The sequence below is a fragment of the Amia ocellicauda genome, chromosome 1, assembly GCF_036373705.1.
Source record: "Amia ocellicauda isolate fAmiCal2 chromosome 1, fAmiCal2.hap1, whole genome shotgun sequence".
NCBI classification, from domain to species: domain Eukaryota; kingdom Metazoa; phylum Chordata; class Actinopteri; order Amiiformes; family Amiidae; genus Amia; species Amia ocellicauda.
In genome coordinates this window covers 50063087-50080741 of record NC_089850.1, presented here as the reverse complement: position 1 = coordinate 50080741, position 17655 = coordinate 50063087, and the positions used below count along the sequence as shown (strand labels likewise).

The 17655-nt window shown below is 43.2% G+C and overlaps 1 protein-coding gene across 1 annotated transcript in view; it reads left to right on the top strand.

The window, feature by feature from the left end:
• The window catches only part of pknox2 (pbx/knotted 1 homeobox 2), a gene marked incomplete at its 3' end in the record, with an annotated part of 97749 nt that overhangs the window by 51318 nt on the left and 28776 nt on the right, over positions 1 to 17655 (top strand). Inside the window, exons 3-5 of the mRNA XM_066714104.1 lie at positions 1040 to 1112; positions 6601 to 6715; positions 9739 to 9875. Of these exons, the coding sequence (XP_066570201.1) occupies positions 6623 to 6715; positions 9739 to 9875 (230 nt within the window). The remainder of the gene's footprint in view (positions 1 to 1039; positions 1113 to 6600; positions 6716 to 9738; positions 9876 to 17655) is intronic.

Here is a 17655-nt window from a genome sequence, read left to right as displayed (position 1 = left end):
GGCCCTGCCTTTCACCATTCATTAGCACCCTCAGAGCTGCGCTGCTGCCCATCCCTTGCTGTGCTGCGCAGCACGGCACACTCACTGCTTCTCTTCATTACCGCTCTGTCCTGGGAAAAGAACTCGGATTCTTTTATTTTTAGCTTTTTCTTTGTACAAAAAAAAAAATCTTGTGTTTTGTTTTTCTTGCTGTGTTCCAGTAAAGTTGAGACATGGCATGTGTTTTTGGAGTTCATAGGGCTGTGGAAATCTGTGCTCTTGTGTTTGAAGGCCATACTTTGCGATAACTTTCGAGAGCCAAGGATTTCATTGGAAGCCACCGGTCTGCAGTAGCGACACACTTGTTTTCCAGACTGTATGCCTTCTACCTTTGAGGCTTCTCATAATAAAGCGAAGGCACCAAATATAAACCAGGTGCACTAGCAGATGGTGCCTCTTATCGTCTGTGTCTAGAGGGAAGGTAACAGCTTCAGGTTGACTGGGTTAAAAGGTGTGAGATCGAGTCATTGCAAAATACCCCTCACTGCACTTCACACGCTGACAAACATATCGGCTCCATGACATACAATGAAGTGAACCCACTCAGAATAAATATAGAATCCTACAGGATGCTTTGGCAGTGTGAAACGGCTTACGTAAAGAAATGCAAATGGCATCTCTACAAGTCATATTGCATAATGTGCACGCTTTTACTTTTCGATTTGCCACTGTGCACCATGTAGCATCTCTGGAAACCTGGAGCTGGAATGATTTGGTTTGAAAGGAAAATCTGTTGTGAAAAGCCTCCACAGTGTTGGGGCTTATTAAACGTCTTTTGGATTTGTAAACAGGCAGGATTAGGAGCGTCGACACTCGAGAGCATCTGCCTGAGTTACTCCCATTCAGGACCTGTCACCGATATGGATGCCGGGCTCTGTGTCTCTGACAGCACGGGGAAGCGCAGCGCTGTGATTTCATTAGTCTGATTGTTTCTTCAAAGCAGAGCCGGACAGGGTATCCGCTGTCTTGTATCCTGACTGCATGTTTTTCCGCTCCCCAGACGGTCCCCCGTTCCCGCCGTGTGAAGATCCCCGCTCTTTCCTTGCTCTGTAGAACTGCAGCTTCAATGCACAGTAAGTCAGAAGATACTGTCCAGTCTAACTGTGTATTCTAGACTTCCAGCTTCGCTCTGCTCAGTGAGCACTAGTGCCTGAAAAGCACAGTACACTTCCAGCAAGGGCAAACCACTCAAACCGAAAGCATTTATGCACTCAGCTCAGATCTATGATTTTATTTAGTTATTTATCTACCTATCCACTTATTAAAACAAAATCACTTATCTGTGCATATCTACACCATTCACATTCTTAACACAAAATAACAATTACTGTGTCATTTTCTGTTAATAAATAATAAATAAATATATCACATAAATAAAATATCCACCTGCTAAAACTTTTTTAGTCATCATATTAAGAAAAATACGAGACTGTAGTCTGATCTCAGTCTCTGAAAGCAGTCTTTTTATTGTGCTGCTGTATGAACGTATCTACATTAACATGCCTGAAGACCATTTAGGCATTCCTCACAGCTCACCCTTCCTTGAGAGCGAAACTTGTGGCACAGCAATGAGATTCCTGTTAATAAAGGCCCTCCAAAAGCTGCAAGCTCATTGGTTTAAACTGAGAGAAGCCGGTATAAAAGAAACATTGAGTTAATTATTTCAGCAGGGAGCTCCATTCTGGCAGCGGCACTCTAAACTTTAAACTGTTCCTTGGGTACCCGGGAGATGTTTTGTGTTCCTTTCACAGAAAGAAATAATGAAAAAGAAAGAAAAAGAAAATCAGCTGGAAGAGTGTAGTGTGTTTTCTCCAGCTGATGAGGAAAGTCTGGGCGAGAGTTTGAGAGAGGGACAGAGAGAGGGAGAGGGAGAATGAGTGAGAGAGAGAGAATTAAAGACCAAAAGAATAAAGAGAGAGAAAGAATAAAGAAAGAAAGAGAGAGAGAAAGCTTGGGCATTGACTCCAGCATCTACCTCTCTGCTCCATCAATATGCCTCCCCCCCAAGGTGCTTGTATAAATCATCCCTCGTTATCAGACGCTGTAACGAGGCTGGGCAGAGGTCGCATCAGCAGTTATTGACGGCCAGTTTAGCCTTTCAAGAGGAAGGACCTCTGGACGATACTCTGGGGGACAACTGTATCGACCAGGAACATAATGGCAGAGCTTCACGCCTCTCTCTCTCCCTGACAGCCCACCTCCCTTCCCCACACTCTGGCCTGCTCCGCCACCAAAATAAAGGTCTCCTCAGTGTGCTTACTCCAATATTAATCGCGGGTTCTACATTGTAAGGTGATTATGTGTTTTCCTCACATGACAACTTGACGTACAGTATGTTTTCAATTGATACATTGCTTTGTGGGTTTCAGCAGCCCCTGATATGCTGCAGGAGAGTCATAGTGGCCTTACTTACTGGCTGCTTGAACTGGATATCTTACAGATATTTGTGCTTGTGAAATGGATTCAAGTCCTGTTTGCTTCAATGGCGAAATGTGAAAAGGTAGAAAGCTGTCAAGCGCTATTTTACCATCACTGAGAGATTATATCGCCTGAGTCGGCTGACCTGTCCCAGCAACCACTTCCTGTCAGTTTCACCTGTCGAAGTGTGTGAGATACACTTGCCCCCACCCCTAATAGATAAATAAATTAACAATCCCCGGCCATTATGGAAAGCTATAAAAACAGCATAACTGCAAGCAAAATAGCTGCAGTGCATGTTGTGTAAAGCATTTTGGATGTTTGCTCTGGGGGAGAGCACACTGTGTCTTCTCCCATTATTTATCAGGGGAGATTTCTGCTCTCTGTGGGGGACTAGGATGGAACCAGGAAGCTCACAGTCCTCATTATAATACTGTAACTCCCCGCTGTAGAAACTGTGAGCTGTTATGTGTATATGTGTGTGTGTGTGTCTTTTCATTTGGTTTGTTTTTTCAAACTTCCCTGGGCTTTTTTTTTCTTTCTTCTTCTACTTTTTATCCAGTGTTAGGTACGGTATTTCTCCTGGGAGAGAGACTTTAAGAAGCCTCATAAAAAATACAGTGCAATAATTGGAAGCACTTTATCTTTAGTTTCATTAATTAATATGTAATTTTCCATTTAATTACCAAGTAGTCCACTTACTTAACAGATTTCCAATTACAAATGAAGTCAGGTTACGCTGAAGATGCCTAATAATGAAAAGAACACACGAATGTGGGACTGCCAGATATGAACCATTTACAGTTCCTTTTGTGAATAAACTGTCCTTCTGCATACTGCATTTGGTAATATCAGCAGTATATATACATTAAATCAGATATGTGAATACAATGCTATAGATACACATACACACTCACAATCTCACACACACACTCACACTCACATTTAGACACACTCACACACACACGCACACACACACACTTACACACATGAGGGATCTTTCGGAGAGACTTTTAAATGTGAACTTCACGTGAACAGAGGTGTCATTACTAATGCTGATAATACAATTACCACAGAGTACTTTTTTCCTCCTAAAATAGACCCTCGTTTTTCTTGGACACTACCAACCTGTTCCACATGTTTTTGCCAAGGTATAGGATGAGCTCAGAGGCAGGGGAATGGGTCCTGTCTGAATGGGAATGCCATCAGGGCTCTGAGTTCCTGAGCTCAGTGTCTGTCCCTCGCCAGCTGTGTGTGTGTTGGGGGGAGGGGGGGGAGGTCATAGGTCGCACTGGCCCAGTTACCAGAGATGTTGTGATCTATGTAGGCAGAATAGTATTTAGAACATAAGAACATAAGAAAGTTTACAAACGAGAGGAGGCCATTCGATTAATAATGTCCATTAATAACCAAGGATCCTATCTAGTCTATTTTTAAATGTTCCCAAATTTTCAGCTTCAACCACATTGCTGGGGAGATTGTTCCAGATTGTGACAACTTTGAAGCGCCTGTGAACTGGAAGTGAGTTCAGAGAAAGAGCTCCTCTCCGTTTTATTATTATCACCCTGTACTGGCATACTGGCGTCTGCAATAACTAATGCCTCATCAGACACTGAGTCTTAAAGCACCCTATACATTAACAAATTTAGATTTTCTGTAGGGCAGTGGGGGAAAAGAGGAAAAAAGTGAAACAATCTGAAGTGCAAATACAAATACAACAACTTTTATTGAACACAAATGTGATGTCCTGAACTGCAGTGGTAAAGCTGGGTGGTGCTCAGCTGCCGCCCTTCTATGCGCGGGTCTTGGGATGGGGGTCGGTGGGAGTTGTTCTGAAAGGTCAAAGGTGAAGGTTTTTAGGATTAGGGTCAGGAAGGCCAAGCGGCCCCCCAGAGAGCAGCGAGATTAGGGAGCAGCTCTCCCTGTCAACTCCACATAGCCAGGAACACAGGGCCGTGCATTAGCATTACACTGGATATCAACACGGGCCAAATCAAGCACATCGCCCCTGGAGGAGGGGTTATCGTGCCTCCCCAGGAATTACCCCATCCGGGATTGTCCGTAAGCATTGTTCAGCTCTCTATGCCAGCTCTGTACAGCACCCATGAGTCTTAATTGAATTGGTAACACATGTATGATAGATGGGAACACACATGCATGGTAAGCCTTGATGGAACATGTCTGCAAACTGCCACGTTTAAGCAATGCGTGCATTCCGAAGTTTTATGTGTCTTGTCCGTCAAGGGGAAGTTCTCGGAAAAAGTGCTGGAAAATTAGTTCTTCACTGATTGTAATTTATACATGTTGGCTTTGGAGTGAGCTGTCAAAACGCCTCTGCAGTGCGAGGGCCTATAACGGTGTTAGCAGTAAGGTAGTTAAATTAGGAGTTTGATGTCTGCTGCCTCGTCTCCTGTTTCTTTTTTTTTTCTTTTTTTTATCACAGAAGTGTTTGCAGGTCGCAATGAGAGAAATAAAGGGAGAGTGAAATGGAGAGAGAGAGAGAGAGAGACAGGGAGACAGAAAGAGAAGCAGAGACTGTGACAAAAACAGACAGTGACAGAAAGAGAAAGAGCAGAAGGGGCAGGATTGGTAGTGGTGACAGTGGGGTGGGAGGGGTTGGGGGGGGTTCCTGGAAGGGCCCGTGCCCCTCGAGGGCCTGGGAGCCTGGAGCGGGACTCTGTGTCAGGAATGCCTCACCTGGCCTCCCTGGAGACTAGCTCCTGTCCAATTATCTCCAAGGCAGGTTTAACTGCACCATTCCCCCTAGGGACAATGTTTCTCATGGGCCAGTCTCAATTAGCTCAATGACAACAACTTTAATGAGCCCCTGATTTTCCACCCCTTTTTGTGTCACTAATCATGTGGCAAATAGCGCCCAGGCTACGGTGTTAGACTGGGAAAGCTGTCTGCCTGTCCATCTGTCTGCCTACCATGTTTGCTTTTAGTCTGTCTCATCTGATGTATCTTATTTAATGAATTCTGTCAGTCTCATCGATCTGTCTGCCTTATAAACTTTGTGTTTCTTTATCTATCTACAACAATACCTGGCAGATATATTTGCCGGCTCTGTATCTGTGCTGAAACACTATATCGGCCATTGTCACAGTGCAGATTTCTCATTCCTGCGTGCGCTTTTGTCTTTCGTGTCCGTATCTGCGTTTGTGTCTTTCCCAGACTACAGCAGTTTCGGGTTTTGGACATGTGTGTAATGACATGGTTGTATTTAGAATGCCAATGCTTTTTTATAGCAACTTCCACCACATTTATTTGGCCTCCTTTTAAGCCGGACCTCTAAAAGCGCTTTCAAAAGCTCATGCATGTGTTGCATTGTGTGTCACAGTCTACCTGTTATAATACTTGCAATTCTAGATAAGTATCGTCTCAGAGCATGTTTTATGTGTTATATCGTGGTCTTAGGTTTCTGAGGAGGCGGGAGGGATGGAGGAGGGCGAATGATAATATCAGTTTACTGTCTGTCTGTCACTCAATCCATTCTGAAATCACAGCAACACCTTGTGGCCGGTCTGGTAATTGTCTAAGCTGAGGTTTATCTGGGAAAGTTTAGTACACATATAATGTATATATTATTTTTATTCTGAAGGGTTAGTTGGTCAGGGATTTTGTTTTCCTCCTCATTTTTGACATGCTTATTAAACCTCACATATGACTTCCCTGTTAACTGAATTAACACTTAGATCTTCAACTCACATTGAACCGATAAAGAACTATTACTGCACAAATCAAAATGTCATTGGTATATTGATTGACTTGTTTTACCTGAGACAGGTAAACAAGAAACATTTTCAGAATTATTTAAATGATTTAGTTGTTTTTCATTCATCCTTTATTATAATAACTCTGTGTGCAAGCTCAATTATATAGTCAATTATATCTCAGCCTCATTAAAGCTGTTGGAAAGTAGTGTTATAGTATTCCGGCCGCTTTGTTTAAATGGGGTTTGTGTGCTTCACAGCTTGCTTGGTGTTGTGGTGTTTTGTAGCTATAGTAAGGCTTGGGTTAGCTATGTACTTTGTAGTGTTAGTGTAATACTGGGGGATAAATTTGCAGGGCAGCCTGTCAGTCAGTCAGTCAGGGCCCTGCTGGTACCGAACCCCACCCTGAGCCCTCCTTTACCGTTTACAGACTCTCGATGTGAAGCTATCCCATGATGCAACATGTGCCCCCAGCACCAGCACCAGCACTGACAATGATGGCCACGCAGAGCGTCCCTCCACCATCGTACCAGGAGAGCCAACAGGTGAGCGCGCCCCCCTGGCAGCTACACTGTCCACAGTCGCCCCCTGGAGGCCCCAGCTCTACCTGCAGCCGTGACTCTGGGGCTCTGGGACTTTTACCCTAATTGGTGTGTTTTCTCAAGCATGTTGAGCTGCCTAGTTTGAGCAACAGCGCATCAATCCAGTGAACCTTAAGAGCAACAGACAGGGGAGAATGAACTCAAGACACTGGCCCCAGGTCCTTGGGGATGCCCAGTGACCCAAGTATGTGACTGGATCCAACCAAGGACCTAATCATGTATTTATGAACCCTCACTGCTTGCGCACTGAGGCACTTAGCTGTACTGCACTCTAGAACACGGTACAGATTTAGCTGCTGGTTCTAAGTGTTTTTTTGCAGTTGTGTTACTTCTGTGTCAGGGCTCCTCTCTTTTGAAAGGATGGGGTAAATTGACACAGTGATTTGACTGTTTTCTTAGTGTTGCTATGGTTATACCACATGGGTACTTCGTTCTTCTGGTTTACTGTACCTCTCCTTGCTTATCTTTCCTGTACACTACAGTAAGCCTTTAGTCTTGTGCAGTCTGTGTGTCTACAGTGGCCTGCGGTATGTTCTGCCTTGGGAGCGGATGGGAAGCAGGGCTGTGGTGTCGTGGAGACTGTCTCTGAGTGCGCAGGAGGGCTGGGCCGCAGGCGGGCGCAGGCAGACAGCGCACACTGCCTCTCCACCTAGAGGATTAGTGCCAGGGGGAGGCATGCGATCCCCGGCCGCAGGAGTACAAAGGAATGCAGATGAGAGCTAGTTAAGTGTGAAGAACCTAATTTAGTTCCCATTTAGAGCTGGGATTAAGACTTGAAGCTTCCTCCCGAGGCAAAGGCGGGCGGGGGGGGTTGTTTCGTAACACTTATCGCCAGAGAGAGGAGGAGCTGCTGAGCCGCAGATTGAGAAACATGCTCAGGGCCACAGACACTCTGCCAGTGCCTGGCCCCTGGCATTGAGCCTGCCGTCCAGACCGGGAGCAGACTTGCCCGCTTTCTGTACACTCTGATCTCTGGTCAGAGAGTTTTGCTTGTGCGATGTCAGACTTGTCTCTCAGCTCCCCAGCCCTTCATGCCTTTCTTGTTCAGTTGTTACTATTTCTTATTCTATTGCACCTGTTACCAGTTGCACCTGACACCACATGGGCCCAAAGCATTCGCCTTGTTCTCCGAGTTGTTAATGTTATACTTTATCCCTGTCTTGCGTGCATTCCCACCACTCCCACATACCTGTCCACTGGGTCTTGCTGTGTGAGTGTGGGCTCTCCTCTCCGCACTGCTCTGACCTCCTAACCTGCCGTCCCTCCTGTGCATTACATGGCCATTACTGTGAGGCTGACTTGCATACCAGCCAATATCTCAGATAAAACACCAGCAGCGATGACCCCAGCGCCAATGGGAAACAGCATTCTGTGAATATCTCGTCCTTATGGGAAACGTCTGTGCCTAATCAGAGAGTAATAAATCCTGTTCAAACATGCAAGGGGGGAAAAAAATCTATATTTAACCATATTTGCACTCCGTTGCATTTGCAGTTTTGTTATTTTTATGCTTGCTTGCATGTTTTTTTATCCCTCAACTATTAATCCAAAAAGCTAGTGATTACATTCATAAATACATCAATTACCAAGATAATTAATAAACTTTAATCGCTTTTAAAAGTCCTCTCTACCCCAGTAGTTTGCCCTGCTCTGTGGAATTATAAAAAATCTATAAATAACCAGATTTAATTAAAATTCATTCATATTTAAATAAAAATTTGAAATGAACTTTGAAGAATTTTATTGGGAGTACTTTGATATTTGTCCATAATGAAAGCTCCAACCTTACAAATATGTTTATTTCAGAGCAGGTGGCCCAGGTGTCCCGGGGTTTAGTTGTCTGATCCAATGGTCTCCTCTTGAAACTAATCCTTTATTTTATTGTATTTTTTATCAACCATATTACCATACAAGCAAACTTTGAACCAATTCTAAGGCGGAGTAATCCCACAGTGGATCTGCAGTCATAAAGAATTGAAAAGCTGGGGATGCACAGCACGTTTAAGTCCACATGAAAGTGCAAAAGCAAGATGAGTGATTTTCTTGTCTGTGTAACAAACAGAATTATTATTTCGACTGAGATATATCTGCTGAGTCTACCACAAACAAATTACCTCTTTGGCCAGGTAGTTTTGACATGGTAGTTTTTGTAGTACCCAGTTTGAAATAACAATATTTAATCTTAAAGTTATAATACAGTCCATGACAAAGCATACTTGTTTACACGGAAGAAGTAATAATAAAATTGATTCAGAATTGTAGGGTGGCTTTTCTTCCTTTTAAAACTATATATAACTGAAAAATGTATGGCTGTTATATACTTCTTTTTCATTTTTCTCCAGTAACTGACAATAAAAGATCCTTAATCCTCAGTAGAAACGTGTGGTAGTGATTGATTAAGGAATTCTGGCAACGCTAGCAGAATCAGATAACAAACCACAGCCTGGCTGAGAGCAATTGAAAAAGCAGGCGAGGAGAGGCGATGTGGGGTACAGTCTCATGGGTAAAGACTGTCAGCAGAGCCCCTCTGTCCGGGAGACGTAGCGCAACTTCTGAGAAAGATTAATTAAATAGCCGGAGTATCATCCCTCTCTCTGACGGCATTATTAGCATACTGATCCTCTCCCAGCCACTGTCCTGGTGAAGACTCCCCAGTCCCACAATGCACTCTGCGGTCTCCTCGCTGCTGTCTGAATACAAAAACAGGAGGAAAGATATATAAGGAATCATAACCACCATTAGACATTAGCATTGTCTTGTAGATGAAGGCACAACCAGTGTCATGTTTTCCAGCTTCCTGTACTGAGAGACGCTGCTTCTCTCCCATTGTCAGCCCACTGATGACACACGGCTCTTGTGTTCTCTTGATTGTTAACATGACCGTGGTCCCTGCCTGGCATGTGTTCCAGCCACTCCCACAGCCCTCTCTCCTGAGCGTCCATAAACGCAGCCTCTTTCTGTTACAGATGACGGGCACAACTCAACAAAACTCCAAGGCCCAGACGGTCCACATCCCAGCATCCTCTGCAGCAGGGGCGGCCCCCGTCAGCGTGACCCTTGACCCCCAAGCACAGCTGGAGTCCGACAAGCGTGCCGTGTACAGGTAAGGAGAAGTTGAACCCTTCGCTTCATTCTCACTAAGGCACACAGACTCCACTGTCATGCCCCTCCACACGTTGTAGCCGAGCTGATTTACCCGTCGTCTTTAAATATAATAAATATATAAATTGGGAACATAAAGTACATCAAGTGTGATTAACCAATTTTTAAATATTATATCATTATAATTTCAGATGTATCTTTTACAGCTATTTTAAATTGTATAATCTTTTCTGATTTGCAATGTTTTTTCCCATCTTTCTGTTAAGACTCTGTGCATGCTTTACCATTTGGTATCACTTTGCTTCGACAAGGTGTCTCCTTCTAGAAACAATGTTGGTTGTCCTGTATGTGGCCAATCTGAAGTCTCCTAGCCTGTCTGGCGGAATGTGTTGCTTTGGCAGCTTGTGCTCTGTGCTCAATTTGCTGCCCTGTTTGTGTGGCATGCTGCGCTCGGTGATCGGCTGCCTCCCCTGTCTGTTCGGCGGAGTCCCCTGGCTCTCCTGTTCAGCCCCGCAGGCGAGCGCTGTGAAGGCCTCGGCAGGCCTGGGGCTGAATTTCTAAGCTCCTGTGAGAATCGATTCTGTCTTTGATGTGAGCAGCCAGCCTGAGGGTCGCTGCAGGTGGTGAGAAGCACAGACTCAGCCAAGCTAGCAATGTTGCTGCCCGCCACCCCCCCTCCCTGGTGCTCCACACTCATTCAGCGCCTTTCACACGCGCAGCCAAGGAAGGAAATTGGGAAACTGCTTTTCAAAGACACTCTCTGCCTTTTTTCTTCTTCATACGTTGCAGTGCTTCTAAACCCCTAAACACCCAGAGACACAAAGAAGCTTCTCCCAGTCTGTCCACTGTGTGTTCATTAGCTGTGGAAAGTACCATAGCCACAGCAGTGAAGACCTTAATACTGTATATACAGTGAAGGTAACCATACCCTGACAGGAGGTCTTTCATTCTGACAATGTTATAAATGGTAGGAAATTCTATAGTGTTTTTAACTCCACATATGAGAACAGAGGGATCTCAGTGTGTTTACTTATAGTTCTGCTGTTGGTGACCATTATACAGTAATATACAGTCACTGACATAAAAATCACTCAGTCAAGATTCACTGGTAGACACACTGACACCACAAACTGTGTCTCGGCTTTGTCCAACAAGGAAGATATTCAGCTGTGCTTCCGTCCGTGTAAGAAGTGTACAAATACAGGACTTTGTGCAGTTCTGTGAAAAGAAACAATCACTCAGCGAAATGGGAAAGAAGCCTACCATCTACAAACAGATGCTCCTGCAGTCTCTCTCCCTGCCCTCCATTGCCCGGCATTGTGTGGGCACACGGGGTGTCCCATATAGAAAACTCATATATCTACAGTATGTGCAGTACTGTAGTATATATCTTATGATTGAATATATGAAGGTTTTCCATACGGAGGGTGCAGGTACAGCTCGCCTCCAGCTGAATGTCAGACTCAGCCTGCTGTGTGGTCCGGACACACACCAGGGCATTTAAAAATGATGAGAGCAGCATTTAGACACTGCTCCTAGCTTTGCTTCAATATGTAGTGTGCGTCTTACCTTGGGTCCGTGCTCAAACCTTAACATTTTATTTTTACCTAATTGCCTAGATGTGAGTGCTGAGATGAGTTGTCTATTCACTGAATCCAGTTGCTTAATTATTAAAAAGAGAAGCAGTGCATGCAGCCTTAATTACTTTAATGAGGTGCTCCATATCCAGTAAACTATCTCTGTATTGTTTTTCCCTAATTACAGCACTGTTCTAAGCAGGGGGTCTGCTTTGAAACACCCCCTGTTGTGAGAACCGCAGCCAAGTAAACTGGGTCTGCTGACCCCCCCATCACAGCAGAAACAATCACAGGGTATATATATATATATATGTCTGTGTGTGTAGTCTGATAAACATAACTATATATATACACTCACCTAAAGGATTATTAGGAACACCTGTTCAATTTCTCATTAATGCAATTATCTAACCAACCAATCACATGGCAGTTGCTTCAATGCATTTAGGGGTGTGGTCCTGGTCAAGACAATCTCCTGAACTCCAAACTGAATGTCTGAATGGGAAAGAAAGGTGATTTAAGCAATTTTGAGCGTGGCATGGTTGTTGGTGCCAGACGGGCCGGTCTGAGTATTTCACAATCTGCTCAGTTACTGGGATTTTCACGCACAACCATTTCTAGGGTTTACAAAGAATGGTGTGAAAAGGGAAAAACATCCAGTATGCGGCAGTCCTGTGGGCGAAAATGCCTTGTTGATGCTAGAGGTCAGAGGAGAATGGGCCGACTGATTCAAGCTGATAGAAGAGCAACTTTGACTGAAATAACCACTCGTTACAACCGAGGTATGCAGCAAAGCATTTGTGAAGCCACAACACGTACAACCTTGAGGCGGATGGGCTACAACAGCAGAAGACCCCACCGGGTACCACTCATCTCCACTACAAATAGGAAAAAGAGGCTACAATTTGCACAAGCTCACCAAAATTGGACAGTTGAAGACTGGAAAAATGTTGCCTGGTCTGATGAGTCTCGATTTCTGTTGAGACATTCAGATGGTAGAGTCAGAATTTGGCATAAACAGAATGAGAACATGGATCCATCATGCCTTGTTACCACTGTGCAGGCTGGTGGTGGTGGTGTAATGGTGTGGGGGATGTTTTCTTGGCACACTTTAGGCCCCTTAGTGCCAATTTAGCATCGTTTAAATGCCACGGCCTACCTGAGCATTGTTTCTGACCATGTCCATCCCTTTATGACCACCATGTACCCATCCTCTGATGGCTACTTCCAGCAGGATAATGCACCATGTCACAAAGGTCGAATCATTTCAAATTGGTTTCTTGAACATGACAATGAGTTCACTGCACTAAACTGGCCCCCACAGTCACCAGATCTCAACCCAATAGAGCATCTTTGGGATGTGGTGGAACGGGAGCTTCGTGCCCTGGATGTGCATCCCACAAATCTCCATCAACTGCAAGATGCTATCCTATCAATATGGGCCAACATTTCTAAAGAATGCTTTCAGCACCTTATTTAATCAATGCCACGTAGAATTAAGGCAGTTCTGAAGGCGAAAGGGGGTCAAACACAGTATTAGTATGGTGTTCCTAATAATCCTTTAGGTGAGTGTGTATATATATATATATATATATATATATGTATAATTAGTCATGTTCTCTTGCAAGATCTTTAATATTATAAGTCTTCGTGTGAGGCGATTCCATTCCTCGCACAGTGCATTGTGTCGCTAAATGGTCAATAGCCAATCAGCAGTCAACCATACGTCCGATGGCCAATCAGCACTAAGCATTTATAGCCGTTCGATCGGATGTCCTTCCTTAAATAACAGTCAAACACACTGTGCCTCTCTGTCAGTAGTGCTGATTCTCTCGCATCGCTGTGCAGCACCGTGATTTCCCATTGCTCTCCTAAAACCACATATTATTTGATTTCCTGTTTTAATATTATAATTATATATATAGTATTAATACTAATACTTTTACTAATACTACTACTAATAACTTGTTCGTATCTCACCCTCTGGTGATGATCGTGGCAAAATATGTTAAACCACACTGCACTTTAACATATTATACCATGTTTTTAGCATGGTATACTGTACTTTACCAAGTTTTTAACACAAGTTTACCATATTTTGTCAACATGTTTTTACTACATTTTTACCATGATTTTACCACATTTGTACAGTGCTACACCATACTTAACCATATTTTTACCCTGGTAAACTATACTTTACCACATGTTTCCCATGCTGCACCACACGACAATTTAGTATTGGACACCCAGCCTCATATTGGGCTCAGGGTCCCATATGACATTCTTGTTCCCTTATTACACTTTTAAGCTGCCTTCTTAAACACTGTGTCTTTTCCTTATGGGGTATTGGGCTTGTATTTGCATATTAATAAGGGGTTATTATTCTTGGCTATTTCCATTGTATATACAATACTTACATACTTATAGTAACTTACATACTATCATGAAAATTAACATACCTGCTCTTATAATACAGCCTACTTAATTTGACGTACTATTGCTGATACTTTAACCTACATTGTACAGTACTACTACTACTTTGATTGCAAACAATCATTATATTGTTATTGATATTGATACTGATATTAACCATACAATAATACATATCCAGTAATACATCATGCAAAATGTCACATGCAGACAATGTATCATCAGATACTTTACATTCTGGTTTGCTGTTTTTATGTTTGCTGTTGATTATACTTGTGAATAATATATTTTCTATATATTTCAGCACATTTTCCTATTATTTTTACACACTGAGACATACATGCACACACACACAAATGTTTGTACCGATACATAACAATCAATACTGTTGAACTCAACATCTGTTTCTCTACATTTATTTCAGGGACATATTGCTGCATATTTTATATCACAATGTGTTCAATTTTAAATGTAGGTCAACTGAAATTAATCTTTTGTGGACAATTTTCAATATTGGAACATTTCTAAATACATTCCTTTGAAGTATCGTATATGTTCCTCTTCTCCCGTGGGGGTTGTATGTATTTTTGTTTCCTTTTTAAAAAACAACGCAGATTTATGTGATGTTGAAGAATTTCACAGATGCGATGTCTTTACCTGAAACTGCCTAAATAGCAATGTGCCACAAAGTAGGTTTCTAGAGACCCACTTGATAATAGGCATGTCACTGACACATATATTTAACCTCAGTGAACTCGGAAAGGGGGAGGACAGCACAGGGGACACTCATAAAGCGACGGTTTAAGGACTCGTCCCAATCCAAACCTATTGCAGTCACCACAGGAGCAGTATTAATTTGACACTGTATGCAGAACAAGAGACATCACAGGAGCTGCTGTAATGCACCATAAAGTCTGTTTACATTTACCGCTGTGAAGTCTTTCCAGTAATTCGTTCTGAACATGCTGGGTGGGAGAGAGCCGCACATCTCTCATTCCAAGAAAAGTATTAGTTTCCCTACTTTTCGAAAGCTTCATTAGATAAAAAAAAAACTATTTTCAAAAAAGGCATCTAAAAAATGTATTAAGGCCTAAAAGACCATGTTAAATGACCCTTGAAGATATAAATTAATTTTTAAAGCAAAGTGGTTTGTCAGTAATTCACAGTGCTTCGAAACACACAGCTATCTCACATACTTTTTCTTATTTTTAATTCATATCAAACTATCGTGGGTTACAGATTGTGGGGTGAAAGGGGCAGCATGCAAGGAAATCATTGACCAAACATCACTTTGTTTGTGTTTTTACGGGTCACACGGTGCTGACAGACGCGTTCAAATAAACGCTGGATGTGGATGTACACACATAAAAGACGGGTCAAGCTTGGGAAGATAATCTTAGACAAGAGACACGTGTCAGATTTCCAGAAATGATACTGGAACTAGTCAGACGGTACCTTCTCTGTCAAACTCATGCAGGTCTGCAGACAGAGGCCCTGCTGGCCCGTAGAGGCGCAGTATGAGTCAAGTCAATGCGTTGCGCGTCACAGTCTTGTCGCCAAAGCAGACCGGAGCCCCGCTGAGCTCTAGGTGCATAGGCAGCTGGGGCGGCTCATTGTGATGCAGTGATGGGTTTAATATTAAATTCCTCTCTGTCTCTGTAGTCTGCGCTCGGGGCTGGCTGCAGACATGTAGCCTGCGGGAGAAGCATGTCAGGAACACCACAGAGGGGATTGTTTTCGGCTGTGTATTAATACAGAGAACAAGCATGCAGCAGGTTTAATTAGGATGGCAAACAGAAGGCGGGGGCACGACGTTTGAGCAGTGAGGGGTGGTCTCACAAAACAAAACATACATTTGATAATAAGAATTGAAAGAGAGAGGGGAAATGGTTGCTATAAAGCATGCTGTTTCCATTATGCACTCTCTAGCTGTGGTCTGCTTTTGCCTGACTGAACTGCTGAAGTATCTCTCAGTTACCACTCCGTTTTATGTTTTCTACAGATTGTTCCAGAGTGTTTGAGAGGTGCGCCTCCGCAAGGTGTGCTGCGAGTTGTGTGTGGAAGCCAGATCCTTAAGGTTCAGGAGGTATCAAAAAGATACCCGGGCACAGACACGATGCCATTCAGATTTCTTGACCTCAATACATAATTTTCGTTTCTCTTGTGATAGGATACCCTACTGAACAGGACTGAGTGTTCAGTGTAGATTTGTTCTGAAAATGTAGGTATTTTTTTGACTGAAATATTGTTTGTAGAAGAAAAAACACTGAGGCTACAGCTTCATCTTCATGGAGGGATGAACATTATGTTCCCAAACAGTTTTTTTTTTTTGTGTTGTTTTTTACAAATCCCCAGATTGTGGGGCAGATTTGTTTTAATAGTACAGACTTGAAACCTCCTCACACATTTCAGTCCCCTGAAGGAATTGAGGCAAAATGTCTAAAAATCTAAATATTTCATCTCCTCCCCCTCTTTTTTAGTAAACATCAAACTGTTTTTGACGGACTCACTGAACCCGTCCTGGCCTTTCCAATTGCTCAAACTTTATCCTGTTTTTCCGATAACTCTTGTGGGATTGCTGAGCGTTTTTTCTGAGCTTTAAAAAAATGGGAAAGTATTTCTCCGGCATTGCTGCTGCTACTCGGCTCTCTGTGCCTGCCAGTACAGCGGGGTTTTATGGGTGTTTTAATGACCGCCGGTGAGCAGCTCCACTCCGCTCCGCAGTGCAGATACAGGGAGCTCACCGCCTCTCCTCTCACTGCGCACTGCCTTGCTGGCGGAAAACACTGTGGGTTAGGCTTTTTTGTTTGTTTGCTTGTTTTTGTATTTTTATTTCATTTATTTACTTTGTGACTCCAACACCTTTTCTTTTCTTTTTTCTGCCACCGTCGCCACAGCAGCAGCGTTTCTTCAGAAATAACTCTGCGAATGTAAATGTATCCCTGACACCTTTCCCTGTCCGCAGATGGCTCATAAACTCCTCCGCAGACCTGATCTGCCTACTGTGATGCATGATTTGTGTTGCTCAACCCCCCCCGCCCCCAAAAAAGAGAAGAATGAAAGCACAACAGCACTGTGTAAAGCGAACAATCAGAGCTGATGAAAGCCCATTGCTCACTTTCAGATGGTGGTTTGTTGCTGCTTTTCAATTCAGTAACAGCCTGATATGCTTTAGGACTGTTGCATGAGCGTGGTAATGGATCCTCTTCATCACCAAAGCTTAGTTAAACCTCACCGCTCACTGAGGTTTACTTTTCTACTGTATCGTGATGGAATGCGTCTTTAGCCGGGTTTCCTTTCCCTTCAAACCCCTGTATGCTGTGTGATTTCAGAATACACACGTTATCAGGGGGTTCATTTTAAAAGCAAATTACGATCCACAGGGCACCATGAAAGGCCGAACCCAGAAATGGGTTGTTGCAATTTGTTTGACTTTTTTCATACCTTGACAATCAGTGTGAGACTTACATTTAGGTCCATAAATATTTGGACATGGACACCATTTTCATAATTTTGGCTCTGTACGCCACCACAATAGAAGATAACAATCAATATGTGTAGAATTGAATCTTTAATTTGAGGGTAGTTACATCCAAATTGGGTGAACGGTGTAGGAATTACACCCATTTTTATATGTGGTCCCCCCAATTTTAGGGGCTCAAAAGTAATTGGACAAACTAACATAATCATGAATTAAATTGTGAGTTTCAATACTTGGTTGCAAATCCTTTGCAGTCAATGACTGCCTGAAGTCTGGAACCCATAGACATCACC